At 42.3% G+C, this 24,709-nt stretch overlaps 1 protein-coding gene across 1 annotated transcript in view; it reads right to left on the minus strand.

Annotated features, from left to right (window-relative positions):
* Positions 1-340: 340 nt before the first annotated feature.
* Positions 341-24,709, minus strand: part of LOC311149001 (endophilin-A2-like) — a 29,441-nt gene continuing 5,072 nt past the window's right edge. Inside the window, exons 2-9 of the mRNA XM_084186060.1 lie at positions 20,174-20,242; positions 17,398-17,470; positions 17,045-17,188; positions 16,796-16,929; positions 16,476-16,634; positions 12,006-12,109; positions 11,410-11,546; positions 341-2,809 (exon numbers count right to left, since the gene is read on the minus strand). Of these exons, the coding sequence (XP_084042186.1) occupies positions 2,616-2,809; positions 11,410-11,546; positions 12,006-12,109; positions 16,476-16,634; positions 16,796-16,929; positions 17,045-17,188; positions 17,398-17,470; positions 20,174-20,242 (1,014 nt within the window). The 3' untranslated portion in view covers positions 341-2,615. The remainder of the gene's footprint in view (positions 2,810-11,409; positions 11,547-12,005; positions 12,110-16,475; positions 16,635-16,795; positions 16,930-17,044; positions 17,189-17,397; positions 17,471-20,173; positions 20,243-24,709) is intronic.

Raw genomic sequence — 24,709 nt, forward strand, 5'->3', positions numbered from 1 at the left:
TAATAGTTTATTTACATTTATGATCAAAACATTATTTTCAAAAACAGTCTGTACACAGTGCAAATTGCTTTTTTCCTCTCTATTTATTTACTCAAAGACAGGAGAATGGGGGAAACGAGAAAGCAGGTACAAATATTTTTATAATACATGACAAGATATTGCAGTTAAACTTGACATACCATACTAAAATGACATACCAAAAGTAAAAAGAAAACTAAAATACATACATTTACAAGTTATTGGATAGACCTACATGCAAAGATTAATGTAAAAAAAAAAAAAAAAAAGGTAAAGGTATGTAAAAAAGTAATACTATTGAGTGCCAGAATTATCTTTTTTAGTTCAAATGATAATTTCGGTTCTCCAACGGATTAGACAGAAATAACCCTTTTTAAAAAGTGTAGTGTGTCACAAAAGCAAGTGTACACATGCACAAACGTCTGTACACAGCAAAGTGCCAAGGCTGAAAATGAACAGAACCATTAGTACAGAAATTCATGACCATAGTAAGTAGCTTGGTTATTTTGGTTGGTTGTATTAGTCTTTCCCTCATTTCTTTCCCAAAGGCACTGAAGCACCCCTAACTAGAAATTATTACATGTGTTTGTTTGGGACTCTTATTGGTGTGTGAGCCAGTCAGCACCAGGTTGCTCTGTATCAGTCCACCATTGCACTCTGTCATTGAAATGAATGGAACCCAGGCCTGTAAACGTATGGGAGAGCACTAACACCAGAGAGAAGGTGTTGTGAGAGACATAGCAGAGTGGTGGATGGAGGGAGCAGGCTGGAAGAGAGAAGAGTAGCTAAAACTCATGACCAATGAAAGTAGCCTGGAAATATGTGAATGAAAGAGTGCACTGCAGCATGTGACTCAATCATATCGTCTCCACAACTATCAATCGTGGAGGGTCTCTAAGCTCTGATAGGAAAAGCCCCTGCTACCAAGATGCATACTAACAGAACCATCATCACAAATAAAATAAGAACTATATATTATTATTCAGTTTCCCGGTCTTTTCCTCATTCAGTATTTACTATATTTGATGCCCTACGCAGTCCTGTCCAGCAGCACACACCCAACCCCTCCTACTACGAGACCCGGGGAGGAGTATGATAACCAACGAATAATTAAATAATACTCAATACAGACGTGAATGAATGGGATTTACTGATCCTAAAGAAGTTCACAGTCTCATACACACACGCATCTGAAAAGAGTCCCAACGTTTATGTGCACTATGTGGGAGACAGACGGAGACACCGCCAGCAGCGTTGTTGTCTATGGAGGTACTGGGGCAAGCTGAACAGACAGGCACTATGACTATGATGACACACCTAAAAACCCCACCTCACCATATCACATCATGGTTTACACACCATGTACTCTTATTTTATTTTGCATTTTTGGCTGTGTTTCCTCTATTGAACAGATGGACAGACAGAAAAACACACAGGCCTCGAATGTTGCTAACGTCACAAAATGTCCAGTAGCCCCTGGGGAAAATGTTTTCTTATACATGTTAGTGTTTGATTTTGGGTCTAGTTTTCTCCACGCTTCAGTCTCTGACTGTCTGGGCTTGAACACCTTTTCAGTAGAGGCCTACAACTACACATTACTTACACAGTCCCTCACACATACATCAACAATCTCATTGGAGGTCCAAGGTGCAATCTAACAGTTTAGCTGTACATTAAAAAACAATAAACGAGGCTGAAACCAAAACAAATCAAATGCAGACCGTAGCAAAACAAAACAATGTCTGAGGCCCTTCATGCTCTCATGTGGCTCAGGCATCCAGGATGTACATAGTGTTGTAAATCTACTGACTGTAAATGGATCCTTACTACAAGGCATTACTGTAGTTGTTTACTGAGGAGGATGGTTGTGTTAGCCTGGCCAGCAGGGGGCTTCCAGAGACGTAGTCCAGTCAAAATCCACTATTTGAAAGGCTGTGCAGTTGCAGTCTGACATACTTGCCTTGTAAATAAGGCGAGTATTCAGCAGAGTCCATACTAAAATGTGGGACTTACAGAAACGTGGGATGTGTGAAATATATTTTCTGTTTTGTTATGAAACTACGAAAATGAAAAAAATACAAGGCTTTACAAGTGGTACAGCTTTACAGTCAGAACCAGCTAAACTGCAGATGTAAATGTTTTCTGCTGCTTACAGGTACGTAACTTTACATTAAATAATAAATTGTGACCATTTCAATTTTGATACATTTCATGTGAAATTCTCTTTTCTATAGAGATATCTGTGGTTGACTGGTTGAGTCCGGTTCTTCATGTCTGTGTCCGAATGTCAGTCTTCCGTTTTTGCTTGTAGGGCAGGGGGATCATATTCAAATCTCTTTTTCTCAGAACTGGAATGTGAGAAGCCACCATCTTCCAATTTTCCTCCTTCAAATGTGAAGATGACAAAGTGCCAAAGAGTACAGGTACGTCTGTGATGATGGCGATGATGGTGAAGATGAGGACGAAGCCTCTAGGATCTGTCCCACAGATTCAACTGGCTCCTCATTCCCTCTCTCACTTCCATTCCCTCTCTCGTTCCCTTGATCTCTACATCTCCCTCTTTCGCTCCCTCTCTTATGTACTCTCTACAGCACTCTTTAGTGTGTCAGCGGGACAACGATCTCCACGTAGTTGAGAGGGAAAAATCCTGATTGGCCGTGCAGCATGCCTTCGTACCAGTTCTCGTCAATCTGATTGGTCAGGGTGATGATGTCGCCCTCCTTGAAGCCCAGCTCTCCCTCGTTCTCCGGGTCAAAGTCATACAGGGCCTTACAGCACGGCTGTTCTGAAACTGAACAACAGAAAGAGGAGAAAGGAGAGAGAAGGTTGAAAAAGTGTACATCATACCAGACAGTGATAGACTAGTCCCATCACTCTCGCTGTCCATCCGTCCCACCCTCCTTCTGCTGGCTAAGAGCTGGAGCGTCAGACCATGATTGTGGTTTTAGGTTTTCACACCGCACCCTGTTTGTTAGCTTATGGGTCACACTGTAGTTTAAGTATTAGTAGGTGTGGCTGGGCTGTGATATTAAACACACTGCAGAATCAGACAGTGTTAGTGTGAGAAGTGACTGAGTGCTAGAAAGATGACCTGGCCCCCCATACAGTCCCGTGTTGTTCTGAGCTGGGGCCTGCAAGGGTTAGGGACTACAGTAGGGTTGGGCGATATTACGATAGCATCGTCTATCGACGATGATTGATAGCCATCGTCAATGGTGACGACATTGTGTTGTGACAGACGATGGTTTAGCCTATTTGAACTTGACTGGCGCCACGCAGTATAGTCTCGCAGCGCACAGCAGGGCAGGACACAAGTGACATTCCGAGTAATTAGCCTATTCCTATTTGCTATAGCCTACTTCAATCAACATGTTATATAGCCTACAGAACACAAGAGAGGACTGTAGGCCAGACAGAGTGGAGAATTCCACCAAAGCAGGGCAAAATGTCCAGTCAGAAAATAATGTTTCTCGCTCTCTGTCGGATGCATGGGCATTAGGCAAGACACACTTAAAAAAAAAGAACTATATTATGTCTAGCTGTTTAAAAAAAACGTAGCCTATATTCCTTTCTCTCTCCATTCGATAGGCTATGAATATGGCTCAAGGTTACGCTTCGTTGTTTTATGCATGGATTTCTCTCGATCAAACAATGAATGTAACAGAGTTACATCTCAAAAAAGTTATTTGAATAGCCTAAAAACGGTAAGGTAGCCAGAGGACTAATAATGAGAGAAACAATTTCATTAGCCTATAGAAAAATCTAATGACAGTTTAAGCTTATTAAGAAATAAATAATCCATGCGGGCTAGGAAAATTCCTCCATGCGAGGTTGAAAACCAAATGGCCAATAACCTATCCTCCTACTAGGCCTATCAAAAAAACTTTAAAACAATTTTTTTTTAGTTATGAACAGTCGCTTATTTCCCAAATATTCTAGCCTACGAAGGTGTTGTCCTAAAGTTGTTGTGGCTTTCAAAAATAACAATAATGAAAGTTTATAGCCTAAGCCTAGGCTATTCTCCATCACAGCTTTATGAGAGATCTAACAAACAATATTATTTATTGTTCTATTATTTCACGAGGCAAATAAAGCTATTATTATCCAGTTCTGAAGACGGTAGATTGCTTCTATCCAGCTCATGACGTAGGCCTACAAACTAGATCACTATGGTAAGACAGCCCGTTCCTCATCAGACAGTCACTGCTCCATCACACAGACAGACACAGACAGGCAAACCCGTTCCTCCACCAGAAAGTAATATCAGAAAAGATTAGCCATTTCCTGCACTTAGCGGGGGGTGAGTGGATGGTGGACAATAGGGGCGATAGTTTCAACTCTTTTGCCTGCGGCTATGGAACCCTGACCTGTTCACCGGACGTGCTATCTTGTCCCAGACTTGCTGTTTTCAACCCTGTCTCTCTCTACCGCACCTGCTATTTCAACCTCTAAATGCCCGGCTATGAAAAGCCAAGTGACATTTACTCCTGATGTTGCAACAGGTCAGTACCTCTACAACCACTGTGATTATTATTTGACCCTGCTGGTCATCTTGAACGTTTGAACATCTTGGAGAAAAATCTGTCCTTAATGGCCATCTACTGTTATAATCTCCACCCAGCACAGCCAGAAGGGGACCCCTCAGAGCCTGGTTCCTCTCTAGGTTTCTGCCTTTCTAGGGAGTTTTTCCTAGCCACCGTGCTTCTACATCTGCATTGCTTGCTGATTGGGGTTTTAGGATGGGTTTCTGTATAGCACTTTGTGACATCTGCTGATGTAAAAAGGGATTTATAAATAAATGTGATTGATTGATTGATTGCATCGTATATCACAATGTTTTATGGGTACATACAGTGCCTTCGGAAAGTATTCAGACCCCTTGACTTTTTCCATTTTTTTTTTACATTAGAGCCTTATTCTAAAATGGATTAAATAAAACAATTTCCTCAGCAATCTACACACAATACCCCATAATGACAAAGCAAAAACAGGTTTTTAGAAATCTTAGCAAATGTATTAAAAATAAAACAAATACCTTATTTACATAAAAGTATTCAGACCCTTTGCTATGAGACTCGAAATTGAGCTCAGGTGCATCCTGTTTCCATTGATCATCCTTGAGATGTTTCTACTACTTGATTGGAGTCCACCTGGGGTAAATTCAATTGATTGGACATTATTTGAAAAAGGCACACACCTGTCTATATAAGGTCCCACAGTTGACAGTGCATGTCATGGCAAAAACCAAGCCATGAGGTCGAAGGAATTGTCAGTAGAGCTCCGAGACAGGATTGTGTCCAGGCACAGATCTGGGGAAGGGTACCAAAACAATTCTGCAACATCGAAGGTCACCAAGATCACAGTGGCCTCCGTCATTCTTAAATGGAAGAAGTTTGGAACCACCAAGACTCTTCCTAGAGCTGGCCGCCCGGCCAAACTGAGCAATCGGGGGAGAAGGGCCTTGGTCAGGGAGGTGACTAAGAACCTGATGGTCACTAACAGAGCTCTAGAGTCCCTCTGTGGAGATGGGATAACCTTCCAGAAGCACAACAATCTCTGCAGCTCTCCACCAATTAGGCCTTTATGGTAGGAGAGGCCAGACGGAAGCCACTCCTCAGTAAAAGGCACATGAAAGCCCGCTTGGAGTTTGCCAAAAGGCAACTCTTAGACCATGAGAAAAGAGATTCTCTGGTCTGATGAAACCAAGATTGAACTCTTTGGCCTGTATGCCAAGCATCAATTCTGGAGGAAACCTGGCACCATCCCTACGGTGAAGCATGGTGGTGGCAGCATCATGCTGTTGGGATGTTTTTCAGCGGCAGGGACTGGGAGACAAGTCAAGATCAAGGCAAAGATGAACGGAGCAAATTACAGAGAGATCCTTGATGAAAACCTGCTCAAGAGCGCTCAGGACCTCAGACTGGGGGCGAAGGTTCACCTTCCAACAGGACTACGACCCTAAGCACACAGCCAAGACAACACATGAGTGGCTTCGGGACAAGTCTCTGAATGTACTTGAGTGGCCCAGCCAGAGCCTGGACTTGAACCCGTTTGAACATCTCTGGAGAGACCTGAAAATAGCTGTGCAGAAACGCTCCCCATCGAACCTGACAGAGCTTGAGAGGATCTGCAGAGAAGAATGGGAGTAACTTCCCAAATCCAGGTGTGCCAAGCTTGTAGCGTCATACCCAAGAAGACTTGAGGCTGTAATTGCTGCCAAAGGTGCTTCAACAAAGTATTGAGTTAAAGGGTCTGAAAACTTTTAAATGTGATATTTCCGGGTGGGGGGTTTGTATACACTTGCAAACATTTCCGAAAACCAGTTTTTGCTTTGTCATTATGGGGTATTGTGTGTAGATTGATGAGGGGAAAAAAACAATTTAATCAATTTTAGAATAAGGCTGTAACGTAACAAAATGTGGAAAGAGTGAAGGGGTCTGAATACTTCCCGAAAACACTGTACTTACTCATTCAAGGGTTTTTCTTTATTTTTTACATTGTAGAATAATAGTGAAGACATCAAAACTATGAAATAACACATATGGAATCATGTAGTAACCAAAAAAGTGTTAAACAAATCAAAATATATTTTATAGTTGAGATTCTTCAAATAGCCACCATTTGCCTTGATGACAGCTTTGCACACTCTTGGCATTCTCTCAACCAGAAATCACCTGGAATGCTTTTCCAACAGGCTTGAAGGAGTTCCAACATATGCTGAGCACTTGTTGGCTGATTTTCCTTCACTCTGACTCATCCCAAACCATCTCAATTAGGTTGAGGTCGGGGGATTGTGGAGGCCAGGTCATCTGATGCAGCACTCCATCACTCTCCTTCTTGGTCAAATAGCCCTTATACAGCCTGGAGGTGTGTTGGGTCATTGTCCTGTTGAAAAACAAATGATAGTCCCACTAAGCCCAAACCAGCTGGGGTGGCATATTGCTGCAGAATGCTGCAGTAGCCATGCTGGTTAAGTGTGCCTTGAATTCTACATAAATCAGACAGTGTCACCAGCAAAGCACCCCCACACCATAACACCTCCTCCTCCATGCTTTACGGTGGGAACTACACATGCGGAGATCATCCGTTCACCCACACCGCGTCTCACAAAGACATGGCGGTTTGAACCAAAAATCTCAAATTTGGACTCCAGACCAAAGGACAAATTTCCACCAGTCTGATGTCCATTGCTTGTGTTTCTTGGCCCAAGCAGGTCTCTTCTTATTATTGGTGTCCTTTAGTAGTGGTTTCTTTGCCGCAATTCGACTACGAAGGCCTGATTCACAAAGTCCCCTCTGAACAGTTGATGTTGAGATGTGTCTGTTACTTGAACTCTGTGAAGCATTTATTTGGGCAGAAATTTCAGAGGCTGGTAACTCTAATGAACTTATCCTCTGCAGCAGAGGTAACTCTGGGTCTTCCATTCCTGTGGTGGTCTTCATGAGAGCCAGTTTCATCATAGCGCTTGATGGTTTTTGCGACTGCACTTGAAGAAACTTTCAAAGTTCTTGAAATGTTCCGTATTGACGGACCTTCATGTCTTAAAGTAATGATGGACTGTCGTTTCTCTTTGCTTATTTGCGCTGTTCTTGCCATAATATGGACTTGGTCTTTTACCAAATAGGGCTATCTTCTGTATACCCACCCTACCTTGTCACAACACAACTGATTGGCTCACACGCATTAAGAAGGAAAGAAATTCCACAAATTAACTTTTAACAAGGCACACCTGTTAATTGAAATGCATTCCAGGTGACTACCTCATGAAGTTGGTTGAGATAATGCCAAGAGTGTGCAAAGCTGTCATAAAGGCAAAGGATGGCTATTTGAAGAATCTCAAATATAAAATATATTTTCATTTGTTTAACACTCTTTGGGTTACTACATGATTCCATAAGTGTTATTTCATAGTTAAATTCCCCCCCCCCCCCCCATCTACACACAATACCGATAATGGCAAAGTGAAAACATGTTTTTAGACATTTTTGCAAATGTGCTTAGCTCCATTACGTTTATTTTTTATCCTGAAAAACTCCCCAGTCCTTAACGATTACAAGCATACCCATAACATGATGCAGCCACCACCATGCTTGAAAATATGGAGAGTGGTACTCAGTAATTTGTTGCATTGGATTTGCCCCAAACATAACACTTTGTATTCAGGACAAAAAGTTAATTGCTTTGCCACATTTTTTGCAGTATTACTTTAGTGCCTTGTTGCAAACAGGATGCATATTTAGAAATATTTTCTATTCTGTACAGGCTTCCTTCTTTTCACTTTGTCAATTAGGTTAGTATTGTGGAGTAACTACAATGTTGATCCATCTACCAATACGTGCCCTTCTTTGCGAGGCATTGGAAAACCTCCCTGGTCTTTGTGGTTGAATCTGTGTTTGAAATTCACTGTTCGACTGAGGGACCTTGCAGATAATTGTATGTGTGGGGTACAGAGATGAGGTAGTCATAAAAAAATTATGTTTAACACTATCATTGCAAACAGAGTGAGTCCATGCAACTTGTGACTTGTTAAGCAAATTTTTACACCTGAACTTATTTAGGCTTGCCATAACAAAGGGGTTGAATACGTATTGACTCAAGACATTTCAGCTTTTAATTGATTTGTAAAAATGTCGAAAAACACAATTCCACTTTGACATTATGGGTTATTGTATGTAGAACAGTGACAAAAAAATCTAAATGCAATACATTTTAAATTCAGGCTGTAACACAACAAAATGTGGAAAATGAAGTCTAAAATCTAAATGTTGATTTTTTTGTCACTGCATACAATGTCAAAGTGGAATTGTTTTTCGAAATGTTTACAAATCAATTAAAAAGTAAAAGCTGAAATGTCTTGAGTCAATACGTATAGATTTTGTTGTTGTTGTTACTATTTGGACATACAGTGGGGAAAAAAAGTATTTAGTCAGCCACCAATTGTGCAAGTTCTCCCACTTAAAAAGATGAGAGAGGCCTGTAATTTTCATCATAGGTACACGTCAACTATGACAGACAAAATGAGGTAAAAAAATCCAGAAAATCACATTGTAGGATTTTTTATGAATTTATTTGCAAATTATGGTGGAAAATAAGTATTTGGTCAATAACAAAAGTTTCTCAATACTTTGTTATATACCCTTTGTTGGCAATGACACAGGTCAAACGTTTTCTGTAAGTCTTCACAAGGTTTTCACACACTGTTGCTGGTATTTTGGCCCATTCCTCCATGCAGATCTCCTCTAGAGCAGTGATGTTTTGGGGCTGTCGCTGGGCAACACGGACTTTCAACTCCCTCCAAAGATTTTCTATGGTGTTGAGATCTGGAGACTGGCTAGGCCACTCCAGGACCTTGAAATGCTTCTTACAAAGCCACTCCTTCGTTGCCCGGGCGGTGTGTTTGGGATCATTGTCATGCTGAAAGACCCAGCCACGTTTCATCTTCAATGCCCTTGCTGATGGAAGGAGGTTTTCACTCAAAATCACATGATACATGGCCCCATTCATTCTTTCCTTTACACGGATCAGTCGTCCTGGTCCCTTTGCAGAAAAACAGCCCCAAAGCATGATGTTTCCACCCCCATGCTTCACAGTAGGTATGGTGTTCTTTGGATGCAACTCAGCATTCTTTGTCCTCCAAACACGACAAGTTCTATTTTGGTTTCATCTGACCATATGACATATGACATTCTCCCAATCCTCTTCTGGATCATCCAAATGCACTCTAGCAAACTTCAGACGGGCCTGGACATGTACTGGCTTAAGCAGGGGGACACGTCTGCACTGCAGGATTTGAGTCCCTGGCGGCGTAGTGTGTTACTGATGGTAGGCTTTGTTACTTTGGTCCCAGCTCTCTGCAGGTCATTCACTAGGTCCCCCCGTGTGGTTCAGGGATTTTTGCTCACCATTCTTGTGATCATTTTGACCCCACGGGGTGAGATCTTGCGTGGAGCCCCAGATCGAGGGAGATTATCAGTGGTCTTGTATGTCTTCCATTTCCTAATAATTGCTTCCACAGTTGATTTCTTCAAACCAAGCTGCTTACCTATTGCAGATGCAGTCTTCCCAGCCTGGTGCAGGTCTACGATTTTGTTTCTGGTGTCCTTTGTCAGCTCTTTGGTCTTGGCCATAGTGGAGTTTGGAGTGTGACTGTTTGAGGTTGTGGACAGGTGTCTTTTATACTGATAACAAGTTCAAACAGGTGCCATTAATACAGGTAACGAGTGGAGGACAGAGGAGCCTCTTAAAGAAGAAGTTACAGGTCTGTGAGAGCCAGAAATCTTGCTTGTTTGTAGGTGACCAAATACTTATTTTCCACCACAATTTGCAAATAAATTCATTAAAAATCCTACAATGTGATTTTCAGGATTTTTATTTCTCAATTTGTCTGTCATAGTTGACGTGTACCTATGATGAAAATTACAGGCCTCTCTCATCTTTTTAAGTGGGAGAACTTGCACAATTGGTGGCTGACTAAATACTTTTTTTCCCCACTGTACTTGGCCTGATATCACTACTATATCATTATTCAACCCATTTATTCACCTGGTTGATGATGGTGAATCTAGTGGAGACCTGAATAAGGTTAGTTACACCAGCTTTCTATACAGGACTTTTAATGATTGAACTGAAAGTGGGTTCAGTCCAATGGCTGTAGTGACAGGACTATGGCCTGAGGTGGTACACCAGCATGTGTTTGTGTGTGAGCCATTTCAGAGGCAGTCAGTGCCACCGCATTCAGTGCAGGTCATTAAACTGTCAATCAAAAAGCTCTAGGCTTTGTATCTAAAAATAGCTGGTAAACATTTCAACCAGAGAAACAACCAAACCCAATGAAGAACCCAATCAAATGAATGAGTTCATAAAATTACCTGTTTCTCAAATATCTTGTGTACAAAGTAATGGATTATTTCAATCACAGAACTTACATTCTAGAGCTTTTTGATTTGACACATGTAGTTCACTGATAGGATTGCATCTACCATTTCACAAAAGTAGCTCGGCTGCCATCTCTCTGACCAACAAACACACTCTCACTGTCTGACTCACGTCTGGTTTTCCGGAATGACAATCTGGCGTGGAGGAAGGGTGACTCTGATGACGTCACAGGAAGAGAGGAACAAGGTCAACAGGAGAAGAGGGCAACCAGCTGACAGCTGCCTGCACCCCCTCCTGTTCATTCCCCCTCTCTCACTCACACGTGCATGCTCACACATACACACGCACGCGCACACACACACTGACAACCAACTCATCCTATGACAGACACACACGTTCATACCACCCTCCAAAGTATGGGAGCGAATCTCAAAATCTGCAGTAGTGAAATATTTGAAAGAAATTCCTTTTCGATGAGCTGATATACACAGTAGGTAGCATGTGCAACTGTCTTACCAGAGTTGCGGAAGGGTGGTGGGCCAACTGCAGTTGTATAGCCACCATTGGTTGATTGGTTGTCGCTGTCAAAGTCAAAGATGGGTTTGGGCTTAGGCGTGTACTCGCGACGTGGACGGTTCTGGGCCTCGTTCATCCTGAAGAGAAGAAAGATAGTTCAAGCCGCCTGGCAGATCCACTGACTACAGTTCATCTCCGTTATCAGTAGAATCAATATTAGAAAGGGTACTCAAATATACATCATTCATAATAACAATATTCTAAAAGAAACTAAGGGAATGGCTATCTTGACGCTCCTGATATATTTTACAGCTAACAGTTAAACCCCTGGGTCAACCAGTGTGTCTGTGATTAAGGGCCTTGGATGAGACCATGCAGATCCACAGAAGAACACATTGACACAGATTATGGCGATGGGCTGTTGTGACTAGACTAGGCAGTATGAGGGGGCTGGGCTGGGCAGGGCACGGGGCTCGGCACGGGGCTGGGATTAGTGAGTGGGCCTACAGTATCTGTATCATGACACCGCACACATAAGCTTGAAGTGACTGTACAGGAATGATGGGCAGTGGAAGTAGAGACACGTGTGTACCTACCTGTCCCTGAGTTTGTCTGAGAGCTCGTCCAGGATCTGTGTGGCCTGTCTGTGGTACTGCAGCTGGGACTCCACTAGAGACGACAGCTGGCTCACCTGCTCTATCTGCACAGAGACACACAAAGAGCAGGATATGGTTACTTACTGTACACACTAGGGGTGTGAACGTTTAAACGAAATTGGGATCCTTAACGTTAAGAAAAATACCTAACCGAAGATCAATGTTATTTTTTTCTCGTTTTATCTTTCACTAAATTAAAATCACAGTGCAGTTATCACAAAACATATTATTTTCAGTGTTATAACTAGATGATAGGTTATAAAGGCCTGGGGAAAGTTGTGTAATTTAAAGGTAGACAGCGATATCGTCGATGCATAAAGTAAACAGCATAGTGGGTCAATTTCCCAAACAACTAAAGCCTTGTGCATGTTTCGGTTTGGCTGGCGCATAGCCGAGTCGGCTAGGCGAATCGAACGAGTGTGTTCGCATGCTCCCTTAAAAAGACCTTTGCTTGAAAAATATATAAATGGCAATAGTACTGTTTGTCCATCTTGAGACGCTGTAGCCAGTATACACTTCCACAAAATAGTCAGAATTAATTACATTTACATCATTTAGCAGATGCTCTTATCCAGAGCGACATACAGTTAGTGAGTGCATACATTTTCATACTGGCCCCCCGTGGGAAACGAACCCACAACCCTGGCGTTGCAAGCGCCATGCTCTACCAACTGAGCTACAGGGGACTATGATAACTCAAGAATCTGTCATTTAATTTGACGTTTTTGCTGAGGACATCTTAGTCAGGCAATTTTACATCTAACTAAGATGTTTGGTTCAGTATTTCTCAAGTAAAAAAATGTGCATGAAAACGATTCGTCTCTCGTTGAATGACAAACACTTAATTGAAGAATCGCTACTGTTGATCAATCACCGACGAAGGGCCGTAGACTCCGACTATCGACTTCGGCTTGCCTCAAGAAAACATATAGTGTGCACGAACAGCTGAATAAAACCCTTGACAAAATGTTGCACAACCGTTCCGGTTGGGAAGCATGCTGGTGCCTTAAAGTGGAACTGACAGCGTTTTAACTACTTTGCAGATATGAAACAAACAGACAATCATAATATCAGTCAAAAATCTCAAATTCCAGTTGTGCTACAAAACCAACTTTATGAAAGAGGTCTTTAGAAATAGGTTATATTTATACAGTAAAGCATTGTTGGCAGAATAGATGGATGCTGTTCAATGCATGATTAATATAATTCAACAATACATTTCTTGGTAGTTCAAAAAATATTGTTATCAGGTTGTAAATCACAGCTGGCCTGGTACATTGTTTGCTGCCTCCATTCTGGATGTACTGCTAGAGATGCAGGTGTCATTTGGTTAGCTAGCAAAAAATGTGAATCGCTTTGCTAGCTATGCTGAACTCGAACAACTTATCCAGTTAGCATATCTCTTGTGTTCATAAATTCACTCTGGCTATCTACTCCAATTTCAGAGCACTCTCGTCTGAGTGTGCCAGTACGCAGAATAACTGATGAATTTATCAACGCGCAACACCCGCTGAATATGACCGGTGTCAGTAAACGTAGCCAAAAAAAGTTAGTCACAAACGCTCTAGATAACACGTAAACAGCCTAACCAGCTCTGCTAAGGTGAGTAAAATGGTCAGAGTTAGGACTTCCCTCATTTGTGTCTGGAAGTAGCCAGCAAGCTAGACTACTTTAGCCAGTTAGCTTGGGTGCTTGACTGCCGTTGTGAGGAACACACGGATCAACCCTACTCCTCGGCCAGAGCGTCCAGTGTCAATCGTGCAGTGTACGCTCTGAATGCTAGGAGAGCGAAATGCTCTGAATTTACGAACAGACAATCTGACAAAGCTCTGAATTTACTCACTCTGACATACTGGAGGCAATTTATGAACGCACCCTTAGGTTGTCAATCAAATGTATTTGGTATTGATCAAATGGGCGGACAGGCAAGTTCCCATTCAGTTGTCAAAACGTGGTTTGGGACAAGCATGCATTGGCAGGCAAGCTGCAGAAGGATGAGCAGGCTACTATTCCACATCTTTTATCAGTGCAAAGTTTGAGAGTTTATCTAATGTTCCCTTGTTAGATTTGAGCTCATCTCGCTCTGACTAGCATTAGTTGTTGATCTTGTTGTTGCTGATGTGCATAACTGAGGGAGAGATAGCCTACCTTTTCATGGTTGTTTGATCAATACGACTAAAGTTCTCAAATGTAAGAGGACTCCCGTGGTATTTACATATTTGCAGAAATCCATTCAGGTGTATTTTGTGGCTTTTGGCGAATACGTTCTAATTATCTAAAGTCGCGCTGTTGCTCCTGCCTGTAAACACACAGTCCAGTTCAAAGTGAATGAATGATGGCAAGCCAGTGGGGCAAATGGCATATTTGCATAAAGGCATACCGTAGCTCTGATTGGCTATGGCGCACCGCTCTGCGTAAACTCCGGTCCTGGACGAGACTGCAGTATCTATTAATTGTCCAAAAGCACGGCCGCTTTGCCACTATATATTTCTATAGAATTTTCACCAATGCCTTAGTATACGTCATTCCCAAACATTCCCTACATTCCCAAACATAATTTCTGAAAACGTGAAAATGACCATATCTAAGTGCTTGTTTGTCCAAAAAAAAGAAAGAAAGTGTGATTCTTCCTGGGGGTGTATATCAACAGATTTCATGTTACTAAAACAATGTCAGTTCCACTTTAAGAGTGTTTAAGCGTGAGGCTCAACTTCGCCACTGTTTTGGTGCCCTAGCTAACACGCTGTGAATAGCGTTAAGTGAACCGTTGTACATGCGCAGATACTGTGTGTGACTGTGTGAGAGCGAAGTTTTTCTCATCTCAATATCCTAGCCTATCCATTGATGATAGGCCCTGCTTTACTGAAGTTGTGAGACATTGCAAGTCAAGAAATTGCAAGATCCAGCATTCCATTGCGAGATCCAGCTTTTGATTGCCGATAGAAAGGCCTAATGCACGGTTCTGACTGTCTGCCTGTAGGCCAACTTGCCTATACTATGCCCCACCCCTCTCTCTCTGTCCCTTGCTAGCTCGCTATGAAATACGCTTTTTTTTTTATGTTCTCGGAAGTACGGCAACTAATCAGTCTCCTCCGTTCCAAAAATACTGAGTCTTGACTAGGGCTGTTGCAGTGACCGTATTACCGCCACACCGGGTGTCATGAAGGCAGTCAAATTCCACGTGACCATTTAGTCACGGTAATTAGCCTTCTCCAAGCTCTGATGCTGCTGATGGTCATTAGTTGCCTATCAAACGTGCTAACTGCCTGGTACTCAGCACTCTATTGTCCCTCTAATCACTGACATCAATGCAAATGTAATCGAAAATGTTACATTTTAGTCATTTAGCAGATGCTCTTATCCAGAGCGACTTACAGTTAGTGAGGCATACATTTTCATACTGGCCCCCCGTGGGAAACAAACCCACAACCCTGGCGTTGCAAGTGGCATGCTCTACCAACTGAGCTACAGGGGACTAAATCTAATCAAACACTTAATGAGAGCCCATGAGCTCATGTTGTGCAACATTTCTATAGGCTATGCAATTGCGTGAGAAAACAGAGTGATGGCCTCTTAAAAAGAGGAGGATCACATCAGCTTTCTATAGGCTAGGCCTACTATATTTATTTCTCAACTTTCCTAATATTAAACACATTGCTTCTCTTTACAACAGGAGTATAGCATACCTGGCTGGCATGAAAATGAACCACGGAAAAAGCGGTCCTCCATTCGCTATTTAAGTGCATATATTACATGTATTTTTTCCCCTGCCCCTGTTTCGAGATAGGTGCATGATAATGGTCCATTCTAAATAAATAAAAATGTCATACATATATTATTTAGTAGGCTATATGTAAAGATTAAAACTTTACGATTTTTTCCCCCATTTGCCACATCCCTAGTACACACTCGAACACAAACCGAGATACGAGCATGCACAAGGACCAAACCCATGGTTACCTTGATACACAAGAGTAACAGTGGCATTCACCTGAATACCCAGTATCACATTGTGGTTAATATATAATCTGTTTAATGGTGTGAGTGAAAGCAGTACTGTATTTACATACATCCTCAAGGGAGGGCAGGCTAACCATAGTAAACATAGGCTATGGAGCTGCTCAGCTGATTAAGATTGTACATAGGATGATATTTCATGTTGACCTAAGTTGGTTCATGCTGCAGGTGACACTCTTGTAATGGTGGAGAAGTGTAGATTTAACCAGCCAAGTTTACTGAACAAATTACCTTGAGGTGGCACTGATTGCCCTGGTCTCTTTCCCAGAGCAACAATACTGATAATGAAACCATAAACATGAAGGTTGATGATAAGCTGGGTGTTCCCATTGACATTATGAATGTTATCAGGGGACAGGACCACACCCCCACCCACAGACAGGTACTACTCACGTCAGTCTCCAGTATGTTGTACATGCTGGTCTCGGCCACCTCTTTAGACTCGTGGAACTTCTCCAGGGCCTGTCTCAGCTCCTCGTCTGGGATCTTCCCTTGGCGCTTCTTCTTATAGTCATAGTCCAGACGCCTTCCCTCCAGCTTCTTCAGATGGTGCTGGGGGACGGGAGGAGAGGATGAGATGGAGAGGAGGGGGGAGAGGAGGAGGGGAGAAGAGATGGGTAGATGAGGAGCGGGATGGGGGATGTAAATTCTAGAGATGACAAAGATGTTGAGTTTCTGCAGCAGATGGACAAGTGTGTAATGTGATACAGTACCTGTATCTCTCTGAGGTCCTTGTCACACAGGTTTTGTAATGGATCAATGAAGTTCTGTTTAACGTCTATGTCTAGAGAGTCCTTCACCTCCGCCAGCCTCTTCATGGTCTCCCCTGCATCTACTAGAGCCCCACCTGACACAGAGCAAGAGCAGAAGCTTAGTCACATGTACGAATTAAAAACAACACTCCACATAACTGGTGCCATCGCTGCAGACAGACAGACAGAGACACACCACACACAACGTACCGAAGTTGGTTTCCTCCCCTAGGTCCCGGCCGTACTTGACCATACACTCTCCTAGCAGGCCCTCAGCCTGGGGATAGCCTGGGTTCTTCACCTGGCCTCTGATCTTAGACATGGTGTTCAACATAGACAGCTTCGCCCGCGACGCTGAGAGAGGGAATGGAGGAGAGGGACACAGAGAAAATGATTGATGGAGGAATAGTCGGATGTAGAGGTGGTACTTATAGCTTGAACACAAGTCCTATATCTGTGATTTAACACAAAAGGCATTTTACACCATAACACAATTAATATTAATTTCAATTGGAGTTCTAAATAAGACACTAATGCAGTCTCTTCCTGGTGTGTAGTCTCACCTGGGTTGGGCTGTAGGTACTCAGATGTTTTGGAGATTACCTCCACCACAGCTTTGCTGGTCACATCTACTTTCTACAAAACACAGGGGAGGGGACGTCACTTACAACCACAAGGAAATATGAAACACCATGGCTGTGTCCGAACACCCGTACTTGCGTTCTAAATAGTAGGCATTTTTGGTATGTGAAAAAAGAATGTTTTATAGTATGTGAAATTTCGCAAATTGAGTATGCTTTAAAACGCAAGGATACTAATTTAGGCTTTTCATCTAGTAGAATTCGCTGCACACTATTAAGGAAAATAATCGTCTTTCACGTGTTTGACAATAGCTGATCATCTGAATATGGGAAGCGCACGTGCTCTACAAAAAGTAACGAATGGCAGGGAAGAAGTGCGATTGCACATTAGATGAAGCCTTCTCAGTATGTTTGAGTAGTATGTGGATATTTGTTGATCACTACATATGTTTTTACTATATAGTATGTTCTAAATAGTATGTAGTACAATTAGCACACAGTATTCAGTATAAGTAAGTAGTAGGCAAGCCAGATTTTGGACACGACACGTCTTCCCCATCTTCCAAATCCTTTCTTTGTGATGAGAATAGTTTCCAAATAGGCTATGAAAAAGGTAATTAAAAATTGTCACTACTATATTGTACTGTTAAATGAAAATTACTTTGTGAAACAACCAATTATGTTAATTCACTGAAGGTGTGTAAGTGAAGGCTTTGGCTGTTGATTGCTGGAGCTCTCCATGACAGTTGGCTGGAGCAGCAAAGGCAGGTGCTCTGCCAATCTACCACTCTCTCTATGTATAACATGTATCTATACACAGGGCTACCACATGAATACTATACTGACATACTGTATACAGCATGCAAACTGAGTCTGCTCACTAAGAGTTGCCTGCACTTCAGTCTACAGCTACACATGATGTAACACCTTCTAGTGCATGGTTGTCTAGAATCTAACCCATGTTCTAGTAAGGTTTTGTGAATGTGGCTGTATTATCACCACTGCATTATGTTATACTGTTATTCTATTAATGCACTGTTGTGTTCAGCTATATGTGTTTCTGTGCCATGTCATGTGTGTCTGGTGTTAACGCAGCATTTCCCAAACTCGGTCCTCGGGACCCCAAGCGGTGCACGTTTTGGTTTTTGCCCTAACGCTACACAGCTGACTGACACATCAAAGCTTGATGATTAGTTGATTATTTGAATCAGCTGTACAGTGCGAGGGCAAAAACCACCCCTTGGGTTCCCGAGGACCGAGTTTGGGAAACACTGTGTTAACATATTAGCCTATGTCCTATGTCCTGATGCCATTCTGTACACCTGTAAATAGATTTGGCTAATGGATTAGCCTAGAGTCAATTTACATACACTACATGACCAAAAGTATGTGGACACCTGCTCGTCAAACATCTCATTCCAAAACCATGGGCATTAATATGGAGTTGGTCCCCTCTTTGCTGCAATAACAGCCTCCACTCTTCTGGGAAGGCTTTCCACTAGATGTTGGAACATTGCTGCAGGGACTTGCTTCCATTCAGCCACAAGAGCATTAGTGAAGTCGGGCACTGATGTTGGTCGATTAGGCTCGCAGTCGCCGTTCCAATTCATCCAAAAGGTGTTTGATTGGGTTGAGGTCAGGGCTCTGTGCAGGCCAGTCAAGTTCTTCCACACCGATCTCGACAAACCATTTCTGTATGGACCTCGCTTTATGCACAGGGGCATTGTCATGCTGAAACAGGAAAGGGCCTTCCCCAAACTGTTGCCACAAAGTTGGAAGCACAGAATCATCTAGAATGTCATTGTATGCTGTAGCTTTAAGATTTCCCTTCACTGGAACTAAGGGGCCTAGCCAGAACCATGAAAAATAGCCCCAGACCATTATTCCTCCTCCACCAAACTTTACAGTTGGCACTATGCATTGGGGCAGGTAGCGTTCCCCTGGCATCCGCCAAACCCAGATTCATCCGTCGGACTGCCAGATGATGAAGTGTGATTCATCACTCCAGAGAACGCGTTTCCACTGCTCCAGAGTCCAATGGCGGCACTTTGGAACTCGGTAGTGAGTGTTGCAACCGAGGACAGATGATTTTTATGCACCATGCGCTTCAGCACTCGCCGGTCCCATTCTGTGAGTTTGTGTGGCCTACCACTTCGTGGCTGAGCCGTTGTTGCTCCTAGACGTTTTCACTTCACAATAACAGCACTTACAGTTGACCGGGGCAGCTCTAGTAGGACAGACATTTGACGAACTGACTTGTTGGAAAGGTGGCATCCTATGACCGTGCCATGTTGAAAGTCACTGAGCTCTTCAGTACGGGCCATTCTACTGCCAATGTTATGTATATGACCCTAGAGTTGCGGATGCCATGTCAGCAGCTTTATTCTCCAAATGTTGGTGATGTAACAACACGAGAACGACTCAGACAATTCCCTATGAAAGGACCCTCTGTAAACAAGCAAATCAGAACAGTCTGTACTGTGTTGTGGTGTCAACAAATTGCATATCTGCTTTGACAGGACATCTTCATAGGTTTTGAAAACTATCAGAAATAAACAGCATAGCGCTGAAGCGTCAATTATCACTTAACGGCTATGGAGGAGAAAGTGCCGTTCTCTGAACATTCAGACAGAAACCGCAATGGCCCAACTCTTTATATATATGGCTCTGGATAGGCCTAATATATTGAATTCTAACTAACTAGTAACTAGCCTACTTCAGGTACTGGTCTTTAAATGTACAGTCAGAGACATTATACCCTTTCCAAATCTTTGAAGTCTTCATCCAGTTTCGTTCCCTCTGCACCGCCAACCTTCTCACTGACCATCTGCACAGAGAGTGGGAGAGAAAAGGGTAATTATTACACAATACATGTGCTGTTCATAAAAGTGGATCAGAAAGATTCCTCAACACATATGATAGTTTACTTACTTCTCATATAGAAAGAAAATACAACTTGCCAGTTCCGCCATTCACAAGAATCTAGGTTCTAATAGCGGACAAAACAGTTTAATCTTAACTGACTTCAATCTGATCTGACTGACACCATCAAACACAACCCTGTAGATAACAAGTTCTTCATTCTCTCACACACGGATACACCCCTGGGTAGAAACAAAGACCATTGTAGACACTGTAGACCATTGGTGCCTCCATCAACCATGTACAGATTCTGAAGTGGAATTCTGTAGATGCAGGAGAAGGACCAGATGCTGGAATCCTGTACAGTTTCTTTTAGGCCTATTTTTATAATGACCATGTACTGTATAGTAGTGAATCATCTCATAACTTTAAACACATGCTACAGGACCTTTGTCACATTCATGCCAACATGTTGTAACTTCATGCCAACATGTATGTGTGCAGGTCAGGCCATCCAGCAGTAAATGTAGCCTACACGTTTACCCTAGCTCCCTCTATCTCTTTCTTCCACCTTGTGGAAAAAGACTGCTTTATATGCCTACACTTTTAACACTGGACACGTGTAAAACAAATTCACCCTCCCCCACCGCTCTTCTCTCGCTCAGTTTTGCTTCCTCCCTCATAAAATGTACAATAGAGCTTGTCTTCTCTCAACTACTGGATCTGACTACAATACAGTATGTGGTAAAGTCAAGTCATCAACTACAACAAATCATTTTCAGCTTCAACCTGTTGCAAGTACCATATGACGACCATGACATCACAGTTACACAGTCACTTGTTCCTTCTCTTGATATGATTTCATATGAATCTATATCAAAACATACAGGGAAATTGGATGTCATGATTCTACCTCTTTCTGGAAATGTTTATTTGAACAATGACAATACCCAATGTTTCTGAAGTGCCGTAAACCACTATGCTAATTTAAAGCATATTAGGCACCCTTTCAAGAGGAAACTTAGTACATATTCAACAGGTTTTAGGTCACGTACTGTAGTCAGCCATCCCTGTTTAAAAACGTTCTGTGGAACATCATATGCCAAGAGTTTGTATGCTTTTTTGTTCCCCATAGGCTACCGGTAATTATTTGGCATACAAGTAGCATACATTTTCTCTCCCTTCTGCCATGTCAGTCCTAAACATGTTAGGAAGGACTAGCTTACTCAGTTATGACCAGGAGAAAAACAACTGCATGTGGGGACAAAGGGATGGTTCTGCAGCAGAAAATTCCAGTGACAAGGCACAACATCTACCCACTACTCCTGCCCTCTCTGAGGCCAATACATGACCAGCCATTTACATTTATGTAATTTAGCAGATGCGAATTACAGTAGTGAGTGTATACATTTTCGTACTGGTCCCCGAGGGGCTTCACTCTTACAAGATGAGATGTTTAGGCTATGCATTTCCACCTCTCTCAGCCCTGGGAGAGAGATAATCATTGAAAGCCTTTCCTTTTGCAAATGTAACAAACTAGTAAGCCTATAGGCACTTGGTGGGTGCAGCAGTTAGCCTACTTTTAGATTACAGTAATTAAAGATGCACTATGCAGAAATTGCTCCGCCATTTCCTGGTTGCGAAAATTCTAACAGTTTGCCTAATTTCAATTTGTGACACAAAACAAGCAAGTATAGTGTAGAGAATCATTGTACCATCTAAACCGCTGTGAAATATATTTTCCATAACCAAAAATATTGTTTTTTCAGCTGTTTGAAGCTGGTGTACAAAGCCAAACGTAAAAGACGCAAAAACTAAACTTAAGACCAGGAAGCATAGAAATAGCGCACATTGAACAAATCTACTGCTTCTTAGACTTGCTTTCAATGAGAATGACAGATATATAACTTACATTTCTATGTGAATTTGGTTGTGTCACCCCCAAAAAGTTACATATTGCAGCTTTAACTGTGGTATATGAGGTAAACAGGATGCCCTGAAGGACTGAGGTCATGAGTAAAGACAGACACACCTCAGCCTATGTAGGGCTGCTCTAACATTCAATACAGTCACAGAAAGTGAGCTTGGTGAGAGCAAACTTATTTATCATATTTTCGGTTCTGTGACATGATGATCATGTGGCATTTGGGTTTACTGAAACAGTCCACAATGACTTATGCCTATCTACTTCAGGGGGAGGACATGATTGTTACATTCTTTGCCCAATGCAAACCACTGAGTGAACAAAGCTTTGTATGGTGGTTCAGAAAATATGCACTTCATAGTACCAATTGTTGCTCCAGACTTGTACACTGCTTTTACACTGAGTGTCAGATCTGATGGTAGAAATGGACACCCAGCAAATAAAGTGATGACTTAATGTGCATGCTGCTACTGATCCCACACCTAATCTGTAAACCAGAGAATGGATAACCTGAATCCACACAGCATCTGGGGTAGAAAGTTCACTGACTGAGGGATGTAGGAGAGGGGAAAGTGACTCATTTAGAGGAATCAGAGCGGGGACAAAGAGCAGCAGCCCCAGTGACCGTGCTGGAGCTAATAGAATCAGTGTCTTAGCCCATAAAAACACATTTTTACTTTACATCAACAGGTGGGAGTGTTCAGCTCTTCGAGTCTTTCTAACCACAAAACTGCTACTGTGGCAAAACATTATGGATAGTGGCTGTGTTAGCCTTTCACAGACCTAAAAAACAAAGGTGATCTTTGAAGAAATAGGCCTACAGCAGTAAAAACAAAAACTATATTAAACAAACACCCACTGAGAGCGTCTTGAAAGTAACTAGGCCTAATAAATCTCTTCCTAAAAATATTAAGTTCTGTTTCTGATAACTCTAAACAAAGAGAAATGTAGTCATTTCAGCTATGCCGTGAGGCAGACACACAAGGCCACATACTTGGCTGCTACTGCTAGCTAGATTAAGAGGGAGGAGAGCACAACACTGACGCCTGAAAATAGCATCTCTTTTACACAGATAATGGTGTGATTGTAATCTTATTGGGAGAGAGACGGCGTGATAGTGAGTCAGCTGCCTCCTTAACAATGGGCCAACCGCTGCCAGGCTTTCCTTTTACACAACATTATAGAAAAACATCTCATAACTGAACTGACACCTAAAGGAATCACACACTGATCATCAGCCTCACACTGGACCAAAATACCCTAAGGGGACAACTTTGGCTATGGAGAACTAGGGAACACTGCTGGCCAAATGAACATACAATGTCATGATAGGCCTATACATCTTGATGTAGTCTCTGAGATTATGCAACATGTGAGAATTGAGAAATACAGCATCCTACAGAGAATGGATTATTTGGGAGACATGGCTGTGCCTGTGCCATTTATAGTGTGAAGTCCTCAACGCCTACAGCGGAAAGGTATTTGTGGTGTGGCGCATAGGCTTGTATACTTCATATAGTAAACATATTACCGCTCCCGAGTGGCGCAGCGGTCTAAGGCACTGCATCTCAGACCCTGGTTCGATTCCAGGCTGTATCACAATCCGGCCGTGATTGGGAGTTCCATGCGGCAGCGCATAATTGGCGTCGTCTGGGTATGGCCGGGGTAGGCCGTCATTGAAAATAAGAATTTGTTCTTAACTGACTTGCCTAGTTAAATAAAGGTAAAATAAATAAAAGTAAAATAAATAAAAATATATAGGCTTACTTACTCTTAAAGGGATAGTTACAGATTGTGGCTATGAAGTCCTTTATCTACTTCCCCAGAGTCAGAAGAACTTGTGGATACCATTTTTATGTGCCTGCGTTCAGTTTGAAGGAAGTCGCTAACTACCAATACAGCAATTGCTAACTAGCATTAGCGCAATGACTGGAAGTCCTTGGGAACAGCTAGTTCTTCAATACTGGATGCAGAGACATAAAAATGGCATCCACGAGTTGATTTACATTTTTTATTTTTTTTGTCATTTAGCAGACGCTCTTATCCAGAGCGACTTACAGGAGCAATTAGGGTTAAGTGCCTTGCTCAAGGGCACAGACAGATTTTTCACCTAGTCGGCTCGGGGATTAGAACCAGCGACCTTTCGGTTACTGGCACAACGCTCTTAACCACTAAGCTACCTGCCGCCCCGATCTGACTCTGGGGAAGTAGATCAAGGGCTTTATTGCCAAAACCCCGAACTATCCCTTTAACTGAGTTATATCAGTTTGAGGAATGCCAGACAATGAAAGCACTGCAACATCAGCTTGACAAATATCAGATGGATTATCTTGGCAAAGGAGAAATGCTCACTAACAGGGATGTAAACAAATTTGTGCACAACATTTGAGAGAAATAAGCTTTTTGTGCGTATGGAACATTTCTGGGTTCTTTTATTTCATCTCATGAAACATGGGACCAACACTTTACATGTTGCGTTTATATTTTTGTTCAGTATATTAGCTGCTT

This window comes from Coregonus lavaretus (assembly GCF_964263955.1).
Source record: "Coregonus lavaretus genome assembly, chromosome: 21".
NCBI classification, from domain to species: domain Eukaryota; kingdom Metazoa; phylum Chordata; class Actinopteri; order Salmoniformes; family Salmonidae; genus Coregonus; species Coregonus lavaretus.